This window comes from Urocampus carinirostris, chromosome 13 (assembly GCF_059441175.1).
Source record: "Urocampus carinirostris isolate Australia breed hairy pipefish chromosome 13, RoL_Ucar_1.0, whole genome shotgun sequence".
NCBI classification, from domain to species: Eukaryota; Metazoa; Chordata; class Actinopteri; order Syngnathiformes; family Syngnathidae; genus Urocampus; species Urocampus carinirostris.
The window spans coordinates 28,690,604-28,712,012 of NC_142361.1; the positions used below are offsets into that span (position 1 = coordinate 28,690,604).

Below are 21,409 nucleotides of genomic sequence, written 5' to 3' on the forward strand. Positions count from 1 at the left end.
AGAATCTTTTTTTTTTTACTGTCCTTGTTTTCAGGTTTGGTTTTGACGCTGCCATTGTCATTGCTGAATTATTTTCTTGTCATGTCTCTCTTTTAAGGCCAAATTCCAAAGCCAGTCATGACTATGAGCGCTTAAAAAGCCAGTGCATGAGAGCCATGGCAGATTTGCAGTCTCTACAGAACCAGCACACTAAAACGCTGAAGAGGTGTGAGGAGGCTGTCAAAGAGGCCGACTTCTACCAGTAAGTAGTGCCAAATGTGTTTTGCTGCTACATTTAATATTTATCATGTGCTAGGTTAAGTGTAATGAATCTTAAACACTTAAAGAAATGACTTTTTTGTTTACCAGTGGCATCCCATTTTAAATGTATACGTGTATGCCAAGGTCCTCGATAAACTTTTCTGCCTCAAAATTTACACCCTGTGGTCTGCTCACTTGTTGTACAGCATGCTGCACAGTCGTGTCCTGGGCGAGCAAACGCAGCTCAAGGAGGACATGGAGACCATGCGCAGGGACAATGCTCAGTTGGTCCGGGAGCACAATCACCTCAAACAGAGTTGCGAGGAGCTGCAACGGCTGCACGGTCAAGACCAGAAGGAGCTGTCTGATCTCCGACAACAGCAGCAGCAGGTACGATTATCTCTAACATTGTGAGGCAGACTTGTTTACCATTGTGCTGTTCATAAGCATGTAATGTGTGTTATTTGAACTGACAACACACATGTCAAAAAATGATAAGGTAAAATGCCTTTTCTACTACATACATTTAGTAGTTTGGATGCCCTATAGCCAACAAAGGACGCACTGACCCATATAAGACAACAGTGTGGCACACCTATGGGGATAGCACTGTCTGTCTAAGGGGCCACTGCTAGCCAAGCCAGAGGTAAAATGTACACAGGGAATTTGGAAAAGGGCATGAAGGGCAAAAAGGAAAGAAAGGCTTTTGGCTTGGCCAAAGGGCACTGTGACCCTAAGCCTCTCACTACAAGATGATGATATTCTGCATAAACAAGGTTAACACAGCCCTCCGGCAACTGCCACTCACAGAAATCCAGCGGCTGTAATCAGCAAAATCTACCGTAATGACATTGACTAGAAAGCGGAATGCACCAACTACTTTTTAATGTAGTAAACCCTTTGATTTTTTTTTTAATTTGTGGCTCCAGCCATGTGTGTTCACGTGTCTAAACATCATATATCATTTTAAACTGCAAAGTGCAAACAATAACTGTATGTTGAGATTTAATGAGGTTATGAAAGGCTGAATCAATGCTTGCTCTGTAATGCCACCTGCTGTTGAGTCAAAGCATTGCACAAGGGCGTTCTAACGCTTTGAAGTGATCTATTAACATTGATAATATTTGTATATGCATGGAAACTCCATATTTAACATTTTTACAGAATACAAGTAGCAGCTTACTTTAAATAAAAAATAAGTCAGGTGACAGCTTATGTGGGTCACACACGGCAGGTTATTCGAGAAAAAGGCTCCTCAGAGGTGCTGAACAAGCTGTACGACACGGCCATGGACAAGTTGGAGGGTGTGAAGAAGGACTACGATGCCCTCAGCAAGCGCTATAGTGAGAAAGTGGCCACGCACAACACGGACCTAAGCCGCCTGGAGCAGGCTGAGGAGGAGAACCGGCGGCTCCAAAAGCAGATGGACGCGCTGCTCGTACAGTGTGACTCAGCGATGCACTACCAGCAGCAGTACTCCACCTCCATGAGGAGGTAAAGTGTTACTTGTGTACAATATATGCGCTAAACACTAAGTCCTTATGTTCATAGTCCATTACAAACAAGCTCTGATCTTCAGGGCCTTTCTCCCAAAGTACCATCTTATTGGCCACCTGTTTGAGAAGGAAACCTGCCAAGGAGAAGCGTCCCACTTGTTTATGATCATTTGCCGCCCCTGGCACTGAGCTAAAACAAGCTAATGTTGAGAAAACACTCGAAATTTGATTGCTGTCGTTTGGCTCCATAAATATGAAACATAAATCCTCAGTTGTGGCTGCTTTCAGTTTTTTGTCTTTTTAATGTCGTACATGTAAGCGATATATCCACAATTTCATCCCGCCAGGTTTGATTCCATACAACAGGAGTTGAATAAGTCATCGGCTCAAAACAAGGAGCTCCAGCGTGAGATGGAGCGGTTGCAGTCGGAGGTGACGCGCTACAAGAACCTGCAGCTGAAGTCTGCCAAAGACTGCGACAAGTACAAGGAGGAGCGCGATTCTGTGTTCAACGAGTACAGACTCATCATGAGCGAGCGCGACCAAGTCATCAAGGAGCTGGACAAGTTGCAGACCGAGTTAGAGGCGGCCGAGGCCCGTCTGAAAAACACCTCCTCGGAAAGGGTCGTGGCCAGCGAGGAGTTGGAAGCTCTCAAACAGGTATGCAAGTGCGGTGGTGTGGATTGGGGTTTAATGTCTTAACCCCCCACCAAAAAAATCACACATCCACAATTGTTTTTTTAAAGTTAATTATATTTCATTCCTTAACATTTTTTCAGTTTAATGGCACAGTTTAAAAGATCAGCTACATGGTTTTTTTAATTTTATCAGAAAATTAGTGGTATCATTGTAAACAATGTAATGCACATAGATTTAGATTTTTATTTTCAAACAACGAAATGTGCAGGTTATAGACAGAAAGTGGGAGGGTATTTTACATTCTCACATCAATAGAGTTGCTACTTGTGGATGCAATTTTACAGTCTGATAGCAGGTTGGGCTTTGCAATAAACACATTGCACTCAGTCGTCTTTTAGAACTCTGAAATGACCCAAAACGTTGCAGATTTTGTCTTTTGTTATCAAATAGTTATGAGATTACTTGCTTCAGCCTTCAAGGCCAATTGTTTTAAGCAACACAGTGAAGCTTTGTCTCGTTTTTTTGTAATTGGTAAGCGGTTTTGTTTTTGACATTTCTTATTGTATAATGATTACTGGAAATGCAGTGAAACATTCCTGGAAATGACTTGAATCCTCGAGTGCACCCAATTCCCAGTTTTTTTATGATGTTTTTAGTTTCTTGAACTTTGCACTTTCAGCACATAAACATTTACTTAAATCAATTACATTGGTTTCTTTTTCGTATTAAAACTTCTGTCAAATTTCTAAAGTGATCCCCTAAATGAAGACTTAATTGACACAAAATACAGACTGCTGTACACTGTTGGTATTTATTGTACCACTTATTTTATTTTTGTTTATTTTGATTTGGTTAATAGTTCATACGTTTATACCGGCGGTTTTGCAAATGTACCTTTTTAGTTCCTGACTGGAGTGATTCATCAGTGAGTGTGTTCAGATGGATGACCTTCCATTAACTTAACATTGGGTCGAATAAAGGCCAAATAAAAAAATGGTTTCACCCTTCTTACTCTTTGAAAAATATTTCTTAAAATGGAGAAGCCCGCCAGCAAGATTCATCGTTCCGTCAATGACTCAGAATTAAAAATATTTTATTTTTCCTCATTCCTTTTTGCAGGAGTTGAACTCCTCACTGGTGGACCGTGACAGGGCCATCTGTGAGAGGAATGAGTTGCTTGAAAAATACTGCCACGAAGTGAAAGACAAAGCCGAGACCCAGAAAGAGCTGAGCCAGGCCTGCAAAGACATCGAAATGGTCCGGGAGGAGCGCGACGTGGCCCGCAAGGAGAGGACAGAAGCCATCATTCAAAGGGATCAGCTTCTTCGGGAGTACTATCAGGCCCGACAGGTGAGCAGGGCCCTCCGCCACCACACCCGAGTATCCAAGTCGAAGGTTAGATGTATTCTTAAGAGCTCAGGTTGCTGCGAACGGTGGATTACATTCATATAAAGTATCACTGCACTGGCCGTTAAGCCGATTTTGGGCTGCACTGCTTCACCCAACTTGTTCTTTCCTCTTGGTTTCATTTGAACTTTAGACTTGGATTGGATGAAAGGTTTGAGGCTTTTTATTTGAGATAGGATTATGTGGCAATTAGGTCAAATTACAGTTTATGCGGTTTCTTATGAATGGCAGGCAAATAACTAAGCTGTATAGTGAGAGGAATAACACATCCCATGCCATATAAATACATTACAGTAGGATTTAAAACATCCTTGGAATGAAAAAAAAACTGTAATCCGTTATTTTGTTAATATTATTTTACAGCCATGTTTCTGATGCAGCTCAAATATTGGACCTTATTGGTTTGCTAAACTGTACCTAATGTCCCCACTCATGTATTTTTTTTTTTTACCCAAAATTCAAAAAGTTGAAAAGAAATATGACATATGGGCAGCTAATTAAACACACTCATGCAGAAACAAGACTCTGCCACACTCGACATAGAGCGGGCCAACAAGGAGATTGAAATGCTGAGGAAACAGTACGAGGCCATGTCCCAAGAGCTGAAGGAAGCCACACAGGAGACCGAGGTGGCCAAATGTCGCCGGGACTGGGCGTTCCAAGAGCGGGACAAAATAGTAGCGGAGAGGGAGAGCATCAGGTGCGTCTGCTAAGACCTGTGAGGGTTTGGGAAGGCTTAACCATATGATGCACAGTGACATTTCTCTGCATTCCACAGGACGCTGTGCGACAACCTGCGTCGGGAGCGAGATCGAGCGGTCAGTGATCTCGCAGATGCCCTGCGGAATCTGGATGACATGAGGAAGCAGAAGAACGATGCTTTGCGAGAGCACAAAGAGATGAAGTTAGTTTTTCTGTTTTTATTTAAAAGCAGCTTTTACACTTGAGGTATGGTTGCCTGTAAGATGTAATTTTGTGTCTTTATAGAAATTGGAATACTCACTCAGATGTCTGGTGGCATTTGCACATGCCTAGATTAAGAATGTAACAATGAAACAGTTAATAATACAGTACAGCATTTGTCCTCCATCTGCCCGTGTGTCCATATGGAATGCGACAGCGCCCTCTGCTGCCTGCACTGAAAATAGCAAATACAAATCATAGCACTGCTTTTGATAAAGCGTTTCAAGATCAATATACTAATGGGGCTATTTTCATTGAGCAGAATTTAGAACTAGTTTGTTTGTGTGTTATTTCAGAGAATGCAACGTTTATCAACCCGAATATTACAATGGTTATTAAAATTAAGAATTGCTTTTTTTATCCTTGACTTACTGAGACCTATATGTTGTGTGATAAAGGGAAAAAATGGAGGGGCAGCTGGAGAAAGAGGCCCATTTCTGCCAGCTCATGGCCCACAGCTCTCATGACTCTGCCATCGACACAGACTCCCTCGAGTGGGAGACTGAAGTGGTGGAGTTTGAGAAAGGCAGGGTAAGAATGGCGCCTATACACAAACTTTTTTTGGATTCGGCAACATAACTCAAATAAATATCATACATATACTACCAGTCACATGTTCTAATTAAGTTAGTTACCATTTTAGAATGGTATTAAAAGATAATGTTAAATTTCCATTCATCTTGATAATGTATTGTTCTTGATTTTATTGAATCAAATGGTATTAACTTTGCTCAATGCTTCTATGACAATTAAAACATTTATTTCTTTCATGCTGTTTATAGGATGACATGGACCTAAAGGCGCTCGGTTTTGATATCGCCGAGGGGGTGAATGATCCATATTTACCAGGAGACAGCGGAATATTTGTGACGCGGGTGGACAAAGGAAGTATTGCCGACGGAAGATTAAGGTAAGTACATTCTTTCCTGATCATTTCCTGTGCAACTTTATCACTTTTTTTGCTCTTACAGGGTGAACGACTGGTTACTGAAGTTAAACGACATCGACCTGACTAACAAGGACAGGAAGCAGGTAATAAAGGCGGTCCTCAATGTCGGGGGGATCATCAACATGGTGGTACGAAGGAGAAAGTCTCTTGGGGGAAGATTGCTCACTCCTGTTCACATCAACCTCATGGGGCACAAAGGTATTTTGAGGCTTTTTTGTGCTTGCTGTCTGATTAGTAATAGTTTATCCTTGCATTTCTTTCAAAGTTTCACTTTAATGCCTATTGTGATTATAACATTTAATCTCATTTGCTATAATTTTAAGAGAGTGGGATAGGTCTGGAGAATGGTGTTTTTGTCACCGCTGTGGTCCAGGGAAGTCCTGCAGCCAGAGAAGGCACACTCACTGTTGGAGACAGACTGATTGCTGTGAGTCATGCACCGACTTCTTAAAAATACTCTCTCCCCATCCATTTATTTTCTTTTGTAAGTTTATGCGGCCTTCTGTCACATATATTGCGTAACATCTCAGTCAGGTTTTTCTGAGCCTTCTTGTGATAATCTGCACTTTTTGTTGAGAATAATTGGTGACGTTTTTCTTCTAAATTTTAAGGAAATGAGAAAATGGGACTAAGCCTTAAGATTGAAGGAACAAAATTAACTTTTACATTAAAAACAAGCACATTGATGTTGCATTTCAAAATAAGAAGTTGTTGTTGTTTAAGAATATATTGAGGTAAAAAAAAACACATTAATTTTGATTAAAAAATGGTTCCAAGGATAAGTTAAATAGTTCGTAACCATGCTTGAAAACTCCCACATACAAAAAAAAGCAGTTTCCGTTTGAGGACTCTAATGCCCCGAAGCAAAAGATACTTTTCACTCGTTGATAAAATCTATTCATATCTTCCTTCAAATTCACTTCAATCTTAGCACTATAACTTCCATCCTCGCGCTGTATTATCTCCGACCGTCTCTTTCAACAATCCCTCTCAAGTCAATCACATTGTGGTGGAAATTGGGGAGATTGCAGTGTGATGGCCCGCAGACCCAAATGTGCTGGCCTAAATTTCCACAGCACCCCTTTCCCCTCAACCCAGTTACTGCTGACAAAGACTTGCACGCCTTTAAAGCCCCAGGCGTTTTTGTGTCACCTGCCTGGCATTGCTTTCAACTGTGCTGCCATCCACAACAAAGCGCATGCCTGGAAGGGAATATCACCACAAATAGTGCACTGCCGCAAAAATGATGGCCCTGTTCTCATTTTTTTGTCATCTTCTCTCCCCAGATAAACGGCATTGCTCTGGATAACAAGTCTGTGACAGAGTGCGAGGCCTTGTTGAGGAACTGTAGGGACTCCCTCAGCCTTTCCCTCATGAAGGTGGGACATACACTTACTCTCTGAGCTTTTTTAAACCTCTTTTCCTTGAAACATTCAAACAACTTGCTTCTTACTATTTTTGATCCTTACCCGACAAGGCAGTTTAATGATTAGGCCTTCCATTTTAACACAACTTTCTATTTGTTTCATACATTAGTAATTTGGCTTTTTTAATAGTGGTTTGAAGCAAGGGCAAAGGAAGACATTTTTGTGTTGTCCTTCCATGTCCAACTTGTCCAACTTTAAATTCTAATTCATGCAATTAACACATGAAATTTAGTGATTGATATCACTGTCAAAAAATAATTCTGGTATGAATTAGAGAACCCTTGGACCACTTAATCAATAGTCAATAAGTTAGGCAGTGATTTTGTCACGAATAAAAGTTTTAGTTTAAAGTTGGGATGCATTGTTTGAGGTGCTCTTTCAAGGTTTTATGGTCAAATATTTTCTCTACTAAGTATGTGTTAACGAGGTCCAACTGAGTTCAAAGTGCCCTTAGTTTCCACCGTGCCCATTTCCTTCCATCTTACTTTAAGAAAAGTAAATCGCAGACCACAATGGAAGTGGAAGGTGTAGAGTGCTGCAGAGTGATGTCTTGCTTGTCCCAGCATTTTTTGTTTCTTTCAATTTGTTAATATAACATGCAAATGATGAATGAAGGAAGAGGCCTACTTCAAGTACAGTCCAAACACCAACCCAAACCCCAAGAAAGATGACAAAATAAGAGTTTATTCAGGCACTTCTAAAAAAAATGCACGCACTTGCACACTCATTGTGAACAAGTCTGCAATGTTGACACAAGCCAGGTGATGGTGGCCGCAAGTAAAATAACTTTTAAATTCTGTACAGCTTTTCTAAGAATGACAACAAATGATTGTGTTGATTGTAGCACAACTGCCAAATTGTTACTTCTGAAAGTAGTACTCTTGTCTACAGTTGTTATGATTACTTTTCTTTTTTCTAAAACCCCTCGCAGTTCTTTCCTCACAGTACATCGGGCCAGAACATCTTTGACAGTCTACGCGATTCATCAGAGAAGACCAATGGGCGCGTTCACCTTTCAGAAATCCACTCTCGGAACAGCCGTAACCTCAAACACAACAGTTCAACGCAGACAGACATCTTCTTCTCGGACATCAGCAGCGGCAGCATGAGGAAGCACAGAGGAGAACCTGACTATCTTTATGGAGACATGGGCAAGCCATTCTCCATGGGTTCCCTTCACGCCACCAGTCTCCGGTCCGACTTGGGCGTTGGCCGCAATGGCCCCAGCGCCTTTCAAGAATGCTGTCCCTACTCCAAGGCGCCATCCTCCCTTCCGTTTGACCCTGTCTCTGCTCCTGACTGCCTCACCGTGGAGGCGACCCAGGACCGGAAGCACAGCGGAGGAACCTGGCCCAAGATGGTGATAGGAGGCATGTCAGTCGCGCCTGATAATAGTAGCCCAATCCCAGCAGTGGCGCAGCTCTCCATCTATAAATCCCCCAAGCAGCGAAAGTCAATTTTTGACCCAGACACATTCAAACGTCCCGAGACACCCTCCTTGAAGCTGGAGTACATGGCGGCCAATCAAATAGCGGCAGTGGCGGCCGCAGCGTTACACTCCCCGCAACCCTCAAAGACCGACTCCCTCTCCTCTTCCTCGACGCCTACCCCGACCCCGCCGACGCCCCCGACCCGCAGCGACTCCTTTAAGTTCAAACACAAACATCAGAGCAGCTCGGCATCGGACTGCACCATTACATCCGAGGGCAAAGGTGAGACGGTGGCGGGCGAGCGAGAGCGCGACAGGAACGGCAATCACTATTTCCTGGACGGTAAAGTCCTGACATCAAGGAAATCGTGCGATGAGGACATTGGGCGAAACAGGGGCGAGGAGCTTGAAGTAAAAAGGCCACGCCCCAAATCCGCACCTGCCCTTCGACGCAGGATGACGCCGCAGACTATTACTCTCCCTGCTTTCCAGGTTAGTCAGTAAAGTGAATTAAATCTTAAATAGATAACTACTATTAGAAACTAAATTATCAGTGTCTAAATATCAACGCCTTTCTCCCTGAGAGACAAATCACTTGTTTATTTAAGAGACACGCCAATGTTGAGAGGTGTAGGCTTTCAAAATTGAGCCACATATCACGTCCTCACATTGGGCCCCAGCCTGCATTTTATTTCCCTGGATAATTTACATCCCTTCTCATTTGTGCCAGAAGACTTTTCCTTTTTGAGAAAGAGTGTCAGCGTGATCGATTGCGCTGCACACACCAACCACCCAGCCAGGGAGCTGACTCACTCTCCTTAGTGTAGACAGCTAGAAAGCCAGGAAGTAGACAGTCCCTGCAGATTCACAGAGGAAACAAACGTTTATTTTAAAGAATCCCTATGTGTTTACTGTTGATCTTTCTTCTCAATGTTGTTTTCTAGCCTAACATATGGAAACGCTAATATTTTTCTGTAATTTGTCAAAGAGTTACTCCAATGATGACCATTCACCTGAGCCACGGGACATGCTGCGCTCCTCTCCCAACCGCTCTCATCGACACAGCGTTGGCTTTGTGCCCACCGTCTACAACGGCAGCCTCCCTCCTAGTGAGTTCCTCCAACACTTTATCTCTAACCTCACCATCATCCACCTTCCTCTTAGCCCACTCTCCTTGCTCCACTTGACACAGCATCTGTTCACTTGTCAGATTCGGCCCACAGGGGTCTGTCGCCGTGTCCTGCTGTGACAGCTGTGATGAGGAATCCCGTATACACGGTGCGCAGCCATCGCGTTCATACCAACAACTGTCCCTCAGTCGCCTCCCAAATCTGTCACCAGCACGCACCCACCAGGTGGTCTTCCTACACATCGTGCTTTTGTCCCAGTCTATAGAAAAGTATTGCTGCTGTTGCTAATTTATGTGCTTAGTTTTTGCACCAAATCATGTATTCAACGAAATATCAGATTTCATTTAGGGAACATCAGTGTACATTAGTCCAAGTTTATATATTTACAGCCTGGAGTGCATTAGAAATTGTGTATTAACAAGGAAAGATGTAAGGAAAAAAATACAGTCGCAAAAAGGCCTCATTAGTAGGCAACCTTCACTTGCCCCTATGATGTCATTGACTGTAACTATTCCTCCATGGCTATGTTTTGTTTTGTTTAACTATTTAGAGAATTTATTTTTTTCATTGTCCCTTCTTTGGTTTCTTCTGTTGATAAGTAGTTTCAAATGAGTCTATTTCTCCTAGGGCACAAGCATATGATTAAATTCAGTTAGAGTTACATGACTTTCATGTTTTTCAGTGGCAATTGGGGTCAGCCCATCAATTTAATTTACTGTGAAATATCATGCATATTCAGATAATTGTATATGCATCGTATGCATAATTTGATTTCTCAAGCCTTAATCCCCCATCTTCCTTTGCCAGCCCTCAACACCAGGGTCGCTTGAGCCTGGATCTCAGCCAGCAGAAAAGGGGCGGCGACTATGTCGAATCCTCTTCGTCACGCAGCAGCCGAGCGTCTCACGGTACACACTCACTGCCCTCAAGTGCACGACATGGTCAGTGTGGCATGCTCAAACGCACACACTTAAACGTGAAAGTCACACACGGAACCGTCATGCCTTTTCTTTCAATCCGGCTGGTTTATCTGTCTAAATTTGACTGCAGGTTCTTCAAACAATGTCCAGTACCGTGCTGAGAGGATCAAGATTCCCTCCACTCCCCGCTATCCTCGCTCTATGCTAGGCTCAGACAGAGGTACGGCACTCAGTAAAATAGCTTTAATTCGTAGCAAAAGGCTACACTTCCGATTGCCAGTAAACTGAAGGTACAGGATGTTTCAAAAAAACATATGCTTTGAGATGTAAACATCACTGAAAGTACATGATAAGGCAAAATAAACTAAAACGTATTAATGTCGAATATCATAAGATTTTTTTCCTCTGAATCTGAATGAGAAATTCAAAAGCATGTGTGTAATGTGAAGGGTTTTACAAATGTCCAATATGCGCACCACCTGAGGTATTACATATGTCAAGTCTGTCATCCAGCTCCTGCCAAACACCTAAGATATGCTACAGCATAACAGTCTCCATTGTTGTATTGATCCTCTGCCCGACTTTTTATATGTTTGCATAGAAACGCTATTGAAAGTGATTGAAGTGATATGAAGGGGATCTAACAAAGATATTCAATTGCAAAAATATATCATTTTTTGAAACACCCTGTATTTTAACTAAGTAGACATTTAAAATGACAAAGATGGTCTGCATTTCAAGCGATTAACTCATTTTCTTTATAAAACATTATTCCCCATTATCGCTCCCAACTGTTATGAAACATAATGTAAGTTTAATCCGCTTTCTTGCTATTGTGTTGTTTAGCATGGGAATGAATGCATGGAAAAATAGAATAGAATCGTGATTAATGTTTCTGCCTCATTTGGGATGTCCCAGGTTGGATCCCAGTTAATGTGTGTCTGTATGTTTGCATGTATTCCATTTGCTTTTTAATTTATCCAACTTGCTTAAATTCCTCAATACATTTCTAAATGATTGTTGATGATCAGCTCAACTTTGAGTATTTGAAATTAAACTCCTACCTTTTTCAAATTGACAATTTCTTAAAAGTGAAAAATTAATGGAATTATTTGATTATTCCCACGTCCAAGCGCCCGCTCACTTCGTGGACGTACACGGCTTTTCTGGAAAAACAATAAAACGTCATTATTTTTCAAACCCTGGGCTGAAAAGACAACTCTGATCTCACATACTTGTATTGCGCAGGGTCTGCATTAAATGTAATATTAATATTTTGTTTCCTCCTGTCAACGGTGTTGTTTTCCTTGCAGGCTCCCTTTCACACTCAGAGTGCAGCAGCCCCAGCCTCATCACGCCACCTCAGTCGCCCCTTAACCTGGAGACATCGTCCTTTGCTAGCAACCAGTCGCAAGGCTCCATTTCCACGTTACCCCGCATCTCGGTCAGCCCAGTGCCGATCGGCGAGCGCAGGAAGGACAGGTGCGACAGCTCGCGTCACGTCAATTTCTGTTTGGATGGCATGTGTGCACTGTAATGCTTCGTGATATATTGGACTGTCCTGTCAAGTTGATTACGGCTCTGTATTGTAGGACTTCATTGAGTAAAAGAGATGTAGCAGCGTGAGTGGCGGCCGTAGTATGATCTTGAGCGTTTGCCTTAGAGATGCTACTTGAAGGCTCCAAAGGTGTTGCCAAGCAACAAGTCCATCACTGTCGGCCCCTCAGTGACATTAAAAATGGTTGCCTCCTGTGCTTATCACTTGCTTGTTTTCTTTCTTTAAACTCAGTCTTCTCGTTTGGCAAAGCACCAGCCCTGAGTAATCACATGTGTGTAACTGTCTCACGATGATTTATGTGTGTACTCCTTTCTTATCTGCCCTACGCTTCTTCGGCTCTTCTCCCACTTCCAGATCTCTTTACCGTAATCGATCTTTTCTAAGGATACCTCTGGCTGCGAGGCCGAGGTTCTCCTCTCTCAGGAGCCTCAGGTTTGTTCTGCCTCAAGGCATTGTAATGTCGGGCTATGTCCGCCTCCCAACCCACCGTCCTCTTCCTTTTACTCGAGCCCGGTCGTCCACCTGCTTATTTGCTGTTAAGCAGATTCCGCGGACAGAAGCAGAAAATCCTTTGCGCCAGACGGAATGCAAAAGTAGATGTTGTGCATTTGAGCCCCAATAGGACGCTTTTGTTTAGAACGCTAGTTGCCTGCATGCTGCATTGGAACACAACAAAAAGAGGGTCTTTCTTCTTTAAACTTTGTTTTGATATACAGTAGTCCCTCAACATTCACATGACCAGACACAATTATGATAACTTGGGGATTGAAATTCAGAACAAAATGTAAAGTGTTTCTGTCAATCTATTTATTGACACCCCCAGTTTGAAGTCTCATATATTGAGAAATATCCAATGTCAAAATCATGAGGTTTGCAAACACCTAATGATAAAAACATGGACCGGATAATTAAATTTATATTGCTATACCTCTATGATAATTATACATCTTTAACTACAAGATACATAGTATTTGAAAACAATCTATGACGACAGGAATCTCAAAAGTACTCAAAGGGTTACATTTTTTGTCCACTGGAAATAATTCCTAATTGTCAGGGTAATAATCATAAAGTATGTTTTTTTTACCTTTGTCCATTTATGTGTGCTCAATGCACTGCTTAATGTTGTCGTTTTGTTGATTTATGTTCTTAATGGATTGTCTATTCATGAGTGTGCGTTTTTCGGTTTTCAGAAACTCATTAAAAATAATTTCAATAGTTATATGTTAAGATAATATGATCTAACTTCAGTGTTTTATTTATTTCATTTTTTTGCTAGTGTGGTCATGGAACATACCAACAACAATCGAGGCACCACTGTATACCATTATCATTATCTGCACTTGTCTCTCCAGTGGAGGAGGGGCTTAGAATCCCTTTCAGATATTGCATGTGACACACACACGGTCAATATGCATGTGCGTTGATTGGCCAGAAGCCGAGTGATCATTCTGTCTGCAGCGTGTTACGTAATGGTATTATTATTATTACTCTGGGCTTTTTGGTTTGGCCAATGTTTGTGCCCCACTTCATTTTGCCCTCGTCTCTGGCTGCAAATTCATCTCTTTGATCCTCCTACATGAAATCGTGTGCCATGCACAACCATGCCGACTTGCCATGAAGACACACAATCCTGACATCCTCTTCAGTAAACATATTAAGAAATCAGGTTTTCAGTTACTTTAATGCCTCCCTTTTCTTTATCAAAGTGACCCTTGCAAACACCTTTCTCTGTTCAGATGTATTTTTTCTCTTTCCTTGCAGGCCTTATCTGGAGGAACCCCGCAACGTCATCGTTCACAAAGGCGCCGAGCCCCTTGGCATCTCCATCGTCGGCGGGGAAAATGGCGGTATCTTTGTCTCGAAAGTTACCGGAGGTAGCATCGCTCACCAGGCAGGATTGGAGTACGGAGACCAGTTGCTGGAGGTACGGACACAAATTGCCCCAATGTGTATATAATTATAAGCCTGTTGAGTGTTTAGACATCTAGACTTTACCCTTCTCTTCAGTTCAATGGCATAAACTTGCGAAACGCTACGGAGCAGCAGGCTCGGCTCATCATTGGCCAACAGTGTGACACCATCACCATCATGGCACAGTACAACCCACACATGTACCAGCTGGGCAACCACTCTCGATCCAGGTAACATACTATTGGTCTAAGCTCGATTGTTTTCAATGACACAAAAAGGTTTTGTCCAAACTGATTTATTTTTGTTTTTCGTACTCTCAAAGACAAGACAAGTCAAGGTGATTACATTATGTAAAATTGTTCAACTTGCAACTGTAGCCGTCAGGTAGGCTCTGAAGCCAAATTTGATACTTGGGAACAGCGTTGTTTGGCCTTTATAATACATATATTTATTTACTAGGGCGTCACCAATCACCAAGAAACCTTTTGAACAATATTTGTAAACTATATCATGTGACCAATAAATCGGGGCCTCTTGGGCACCATCAGGCTGTACTTGCCCAAGACACACCACAGGAAATGGTGCCCCTAAGACCCTAATGGTTAATGGATGCAAACAACCACCCTCCCATATAATTTATTAGTTTGATTCTGATCATTTAATAGCTGACAGGAAATACTAAGATTTATACTCATAGAAATCGTCTCCTTCTTAACTTCTATACTTGTTTGCAGCTCCCGTCTCGACCCAGTCAGTACTCAGTCTACACCACAGGGGAGTGGTGCCGCTACCCCGGAAAACCCTGCCATTGATACGCTCAGCGAACAAGACGAGGGCACTCTAACGCCATCATCCAAACAAACCACGCCCACCACAAGCCCCCGTAACTATATCAGGTAAGTGTTGTCATTCTCGTACACATGCAAGGACCCCAATGTAAAACTGTGTTTTTTTTCTTTCAGAATGAACTCTGATGGCAATAAGAAGGCAGGGGAACCAAGGCTGGTGACTGTTCACCGCCCTGGGGTTGAGGTGGGAATCACGCTATGCGGAGGGAACCTGCGGGGCGTCTATGTAGATAGTGTGGACGAGGACAGTCCAGCTAGAGGTGCTGACGGCCTGCGTCCTGGTGACCTCATTCTGGAGGTATGGGTGCATTTTTCAGCATTTCTCCTGTGTCACATTGGATGCAAACTTTATTGCACTGTCCAAAACAAATTAAATGGTTATGACACTCTCAATACATAAGGGGTAACCAACGTGGTGCCCGATCACATCAAGTACCCACCTAAGAACACCTGAGTAGCCTGCAGACAAGTTCTCAAATTGGCTGATGGTGATTTGCTAGGATGTTTGATTTCTAACTGGTATCGGGAATCACTGACACGTAATTGGCTTAGTGCTTCAAGGCAAATATTTTAGTTGTTGACTGCGAGTCTGTTTTATCCCAATTTATTTTAACAACCCTGTGTTTAACATTATAACATAGTAATTACAAGTGGTCACATCAGAAAAAAGATATGAAACTAGCCTTTCACGCTAATCAGTGACAAATAAAGTAGCTCTCAGCTTCAAAAAGGTTGGTGAACCCTGCACTACATCGTGTGAAGAAGGCATTCCTGGCACGCCCGCTTTTTTTCCATGATATTAGCATGCAGCCCCGTCACCCTTTCTGCCCTTCAATCTTCCCTCCTGTTTGCACAAATCCTTTCTGCTAGCCTGAATCAATATGGGACATTTTTAATTCAGCTGAAAGCTTGTCGCCTATTTAAGATAGAGCAAAAAGTACATCAGCTGAGTGCACAACGCTAATAACATCGCTCTTTTTTTGCCCTCGACTCATTTTGCAGTATAACTTGTCCAACATGAAGAACAAGACTGCAGAGGAAGTCTATGTGGAGATGTTGAAGCCAGCAGAGACTGTCACGTTCAAGGTGCAGCATCGGCCAGATGACTTCAATGTTCTCAAAGACGTTCCAGGAGATGGCTTTTATATTAGGTACCCACACATTTATTTCCCTGAGCATCCTCGTGTTTGTCCGTGTCGCTATAAATAGAGCAGCCACGAGAGTGGCCCTTGGAAAAGCAGGGATTTTTCTCATCAAACCAATTATGTCCCTGATCGTCTCTGTGATTCCAAAAGTCCAAATAAGGTGACCTCATCTGTAGTTTCTGCACGCTCTTTTCCACTAACTGCTTTTTGATTACTTATATATATATATATATATATATATATATATATATATATATATATCAGTGTTCTTGTTTGCACGCGTCCCTGCGTCCTAGACGCATTATCTTTGCTGGGGACGCATAGTGTCAAATCAACGTGCGTCCCCGTAATGCAACTTTTTTGACACAAAATTGTCATTATTACCCGATTACTTTTTTTTAAACAAAGATTTACAGCACTCAAACTTTTTGTTAGGCAGATCCGCCATTGTTGTTTTGGTCTCGCTGTTTGAGTTTTCGTCTGCACGCCGATCTCGGCAAACAAGATCTTGTTGCTTCGAGATTACGTCATTTTTGTGGTGGTTGTCCTCGAGGGAAGGTGAAAATCAACACAAAATTGGTAATTTCTTCAGTGTCAGTAATAAGTTGAAACATAATGCAGAAAGTGATAACAACGGCAATAATTCCGGCAGGAAAAAACTGCAGATAAATTCTTCGGAAGATCGCGGAGGCAAGAAAACAAACGAACAATTCGGCGAAAGAAAATAGACAAAAGAATACTCCTAGCAAGAAAAGGACTTTTCTGCCAAAATGGACTAAATTATATACCTGGTGACGCTTTGAGGAGGATGATAATGGATTGGACCTTGAGAAGGCATTACAACTGTGGCGGAACAGCAAACCACGAAGAAAATATGAACTAAAACATCGGAAGTGATAACTGCTTTGTATTACCAATTAACTGATGATTAAAACTGAATGAAAATATAGATTAATATAATTATTTCAGCAATATATTTTTGTATAATGTACAATATTGTTGTGAACTGAAAAATCTTGAAGTGATGACTGATTTGCATTAGCAATAAACTGTGATGATTAAAACAGAATCAATGTATAGATTTATATTATATATTTGTCGCCGATTTAAAATTTCAACCTCGATAACACTAAATTTGGGGGACCCATAGATTTTTGAGCATGCGAGTCCCCGGGACCCATCACTTTTCAGAGGTAAAAGGAACACTGACTTTGGCGCCTTGACTTACAAATGAAATGCAAAACTTGCTTTCATCTGAAAAGAGGACTTTGGACACCTATGCAACTGTCCAGTGCTTCTTCTCCATAGCCCAAGTCAGACGCTTCTTCCGTTGTCTTGAGTTCAGAAGTGGCTTGACCATGGGAATACGGCTATTGTAGCCCATTTCCCGGACACGTCTGTGAACTGTGGCTTTTGATACCTGGACTCCAGCTTCAGCCCACTGTCTTTGAAGCTCCCTCAAATTCTGGAAGCGGCTCTTCTTCACAATTTTGTTAAGGCTGCGGTCATCTCTCTTGGTTGTGCAGCGTTTCCGGCCACATTTTTCCCTTCCAACAGACTTTTTGTGGATATGCTTTGAAACTGCACTCTGTGAACAGCCTGCTCTTTGAGAAATTTCTTTTTGTGTCTTACCCTCCTGATGGAGGGTATCAATGATGGTCCTCTGGACAGCAGTCAGATCAGCAGTGATTTAGTTTACTGAACCAAGTGTTTTTAAGGCTCAGGAAACCCTCGCAAGGTGTTTCGAGTTAATTAGATGATTCAGGTGATTAGTTGAATAGCCTACTTGTATACTTTTTCATGATATTCTAATATTTTGAGATAGGATTTTTGAGTTTTCTTAAGCTGTAAGCCAAATTCAGCAATATTAAAATAATAAAAGGCTTGAAATAGTTCAGTTGATGTGTAATGAATCCAGAATGTATGACATTTTTGTTTTTTTAATTGCATTACAGAAAATAAAGAACTTTATCACAATATTCTAATTTTCTGGGACAGTCCAGTATATATATCACACACACATGCAGTACTGGCCCCTGGGATACAGTGACCCCGCTTTGACTCTACAATGTGGAAAACCATGTTTTCAGTCCTCTTCACATGTCTATTTATTTAGAATGCTATTTAATCGCATACACTTATTTCTCACGTAAGTAGTACTTTTTACTAACATTTTTTAATGTTTCATCTGGCGTCATTGGATACAGATTACCATAGGTTTCTATCCCCCGCGATAATGCAATTTCACTCTGCGATTCAAAACTCAGAACGGATTAATTTCATATCTGTACTGAAAATAATTAGGACACACAAAATATCATTTGAACTGACTGATCATGGTACACCATCAAATTATGTGTTCCATAAGTGTATAATGTTTTTTTATGTTCTCCAACCTATGTGTTATTGTTGGAAATGTTCTGTAAATGAGGGGAAGGGGGGAGCAATGTCACAGCAGCTGCTGCAGTCACTTGTCATATAAGCAAGCATGCTAGTGATGTCATGTGCAGTAAATACACTCAGTACGCCTGGATGTCAAAGATAGGCTGCTAGTAGAATGACTAAGGAACTTCCAAGGGAGGCTTACAGCGTGTAGATAAACTCAACCCTCCTTATCCAGGTATCTTGTTCTCCTGTCAAAACCCGCTGTCGCTTGTGTCGCCTCATCACCTTGATGTCGAACCTAACCTCTCTGCCGCCTTCTACTATCCTCCTTTGCCCCCTCTTCCCCAGAGCGCTTTACGACCGCGCGAGCGAATCCGAGAGAGACCTGACCTTCAAGAAGGACGACATCCTGTATGTGGACGAGTCTTTACCAAAGGGCAGCTTTGGGACGTGGATGGCTTGGCAGCTGGATGAAAATGCACATAAGATCCAGAGGGGGCAGATCCCCAGCAAGTACATGTGGGTGGAGAATATCTATCCATCTATCTACCTTGGTCATATCCCTCGAGAGGGGTGACCGACAGCAAGACAAACACATATACAAAAATTAAAAGGAAAAAGTAGCAAAAAACACAAAAAAATGTGACCATGGGCAACCCAAATGCCCAAACACCCAAACAAGTTAAGCACCTCGGCACCCAAGTTGGTCATGCTTTCGTCCCTCCAGATTAAACGGGACACAAGAAAGGTATAGAGAATATAATGCGCTATATTTCCAACAAAAAAAAACATTAATTTTTCCTTTCTAGCCTTGGGCCAGGGCAACAGTCTGGGCCAGCATAGCTTGGTCCAGGCAGAACTAGAGTCTCTTTGGCTGTATTTTTCATTCTCCCCATTGCTTTTTTGGCTTATGAATCAGTAATTTCAGGTCGAGTCTTTTTCTACAGCAAGTCTAAATATCTTAAGAACCTCAATAATACATTCTAGTCAAGAGGTGCCCAAACATTGTCTCTACCCATGGCCACAAAAAGGAAATTACCAAGCACAGCAAAATATATTTTTTTTAAGTAGCAAAAACCTAGTTGGCTTTCTTCAAGGTAAGTTTTGAATTTCACCTGAAAAAGCAATTTTATTTAAGGAAATATAAAAAACGTAAAATGGGCATATTTGTAAATATTTTAAAACATGTGTTGTTACTGTCTACTAGAAACGTCAATGATCCAATCTTAACAGGTTGGAGGAGATTTATAGAACGTTTTGTGGGGGCATGTTTATTTTTATTCAGTTAGTCCTCGCTCTAGTTTGTGTCTTTAATTTTGGTTGCGTGTCAATTCACATAAAATTGCATTATTACGTTAGCAAATATTTTAAATATTTGCATAGATCTCTGAGAAACAATATATCTGGTTGTAACACATACAGGATTAGAGAATATATTTTACACATTAAAGGAGCTGTACAGAATTTGGAACTTTTTTACTCAAGGCTGCCATCTCCTGGCTTGTGTCATCATTGCAGCCTCTGTAAGTTGTTCATGATGCACGTGCAAGTGAATACATTTTCAAAAAAAAAAAAACCTCTTCTCTTTTAACCTTTTTGGGGGGTTTAGGTTGGCGTTGGGCCTGAACTTGAAGTAGGCCTCTTTTTTTTTTTTCACCAATTTTATGTTACGCTAACAAATAAAATAAGAAAACGTGGAGACGGAGCATGATGTCACCCTCCCGTCATTCCTTTCTATATATTGTGTTCCGTCCCAAACTGTTTTGCTAAAAGTAAGATTTTAAGGTAGAAAAAAAGCATAAGCACTCTTCAAACTTAGTTGGGCATTGTAAACACATACTTATTGGAGAAAAAATTAACTTTTTTGATGACACAGCGTCCCCCAGGCTGTAGTTTGGGAACATTTAGTAGACAAATGACTCTTAAATGAAGCACATTGTAAAGCGCTTTGGGAGGTTAATGACTTGAAAAGCGCTATATAAATGCAGGCCATTTACCATTTACCTAAATGTACATTTTTAAATGTGGATTGTTTTCTTATTCATGAACATTTTTGAAAAGTACAGAATCATTGGTAGACTTTCAATCATCACAATGAGTTGTAGATGCTTAACAATTAACACTGGCTATACTGTTCCAGGATGGACCAAGAGTTCTACCGGCGACACAGCGTGACGGATATGAAGGAAGAATGCGGCAAGACGCTATCGGCCGCTGCCCGCCGCTCCTTTTTCAGAAGGAAACAGAAGCACAAGCGCAGCAGCTCCAAAGACGGCAAAGAAACAGTGGCCTTGGACGCCATCAGCACAGACTCTCTCCCTTTCTTTGAAGGTTTAACATTCAAGCTAACACTGCAGGACCTAGGTAATGTTTTGTCGCCTTACAATCTATCACATGTTTTTTTTTGTGTGTTATAGACTGTGTTAGTCTGGCCTACCAACGGGTCCAAAAGGTTGAGTGCGCCTCTCCTCGACCGGTGCTGGTTCTCGGCCCACTGACAGACGCCGTCAAGGAGATGCTTGTCAAGGAATCGCCGGGAAAGTTCTTCAGATGTGTGCTAGGTCGATATTGCCTTCTATCATGTGTTTTTTGTCTTATGTGATGTTTTATGGAAAGCAGCACATGACACAGCGATTAAGTTATCCTCCACTAGATGGCACAAGACGCACATTAGCCACATAGCATAATTGGCATTAATTCAATTATTGTGTATCACAGTGCAGTACAAAACAAAACAATCTAGTCTGGTGACAAGGTCAGGAAATTAGAAGAAAATATGACCACGTTAAGATGTGCAAATTAGTTGTTTATTTCATTCGCCTGCAGAGGTGATGAAGGCTTCCCAACAGGCCATCGAACGAGGCGTCAAGGACTGCCTCTTCATCGACTACAAGCGCCGCAGCGGCCATTTTGATGTCACCACAGTTGCTTCCATAAAGGAAATAACTGAGAAGGTATT

The 21,409-nt window shown here is 41.8% G+C and overlaps 1 protein-coding gene across 5 annotated transcripts in view; it reads left to right on the plus strand.

The window, feature by feature from the left end:
* Window positions 1–21,409, plus strand: part of LOC148354262 (disks large homolog 5-like) — a 49,981-nt gene that overhangs the window by 24,444 nt on the left and 4,128 nt on the right. The window contains exons 4-31 of one of the 5 annotated variants that reach the window (XM_088350760.1): window positions 98–241; window positions 447–630; window positions 1,475–1,734; window positions 2,084–2,396; window positions 3,495–3,725; window positions 4,298–4,482; window positions 4,561–4,686; window positions 5,144–5,276; window positions 5,528–5,655; window positions 5,717–5,892; window positions 6,018–6,121; window positions 6,981–7,073; window positions 8,053–9,042; window positions 9,539–9,659; window positions 9,761–9,905; window positions 10,488–10,621; window positions 10,731–10,820; window positions 11,914–12,082; window positions 12,513–12,590; window positions 13,923–14,085; window positions 14,169–14,302; window positions 14,807–14,968; window positions 15,035–15,218; window positions 15,923–16,071; window positions 18,799–18,969; window positions 20,591–20,781; window positions 20,868–21,011; window positions 21,277–21,404. In XM_088350760.1, coding sequence (XP_088206886.1) covers window positions 98–241; window positions 447–630; window positions 1,475–1,734; window positions 2,084–2,396; window positions 3,495–3,725; window positions 4,298–4,482; window positions 4,561–4,686; window positions 5,144–5,276; window positions 5,528–5,655; window positions 5,717–5,892; window positions 6,018–6,121; window positions 6,981–7,073; window positions 8,053–9,042; window positions 9,539–9,659; window positions 9,761–9,905; window positions 10,488–10,621; window positions 10,731–10,820; window positions 11,914–12,082; window positions 12,513–12,590; window positions 13,923–14,085; window positions 14,169–14,302; window positions 14,807–14,968; window positions 15,035–15,218; window positions 15,923–16,071; window positions 18,799–18,969; window positions 20,591–20,781; window positions 20,868–21,011; window positions 21,277–21,404 — 5,230 coding nt within the window. The remainder of the gene's footprint in view (window positions 1–97; window positions 242–446; window positions 631–1,474; window positions 1,735–2,083; window positions 2,397–3,494; window positions 3,726–4,297; window positions 4,483–4,560; window positions 4,687–5,143; window positions 5,277–5,527; window positions 5,656–5,716; window positions 5,893–6,017; window positions 6,122–6,980; window positions 7,074–8,052; window positions 9,043–9,538; window positions 9,660–9,760; window positions 9,906–10,487; window positions 10,622–10,730; window positions 10,821–11,913; window positions 12,083–12,512; window positions 12,591–13,922; window positions 14,086–14,168; window positions 14,303–14,806; window positions 14,969–15,034; window positions 15,219–15,922; window positions 16,072–18,798; window positions 18,970–20,590; window positions 20,782–20,867; window positions 21,012–21,276; window positions 21,405–21,409) is intronic. The other 4 variants (XM_088350762.1, XM_088350763.1, XM_088350764.1 and 1 more) reach the window with 4 other exon arrangements.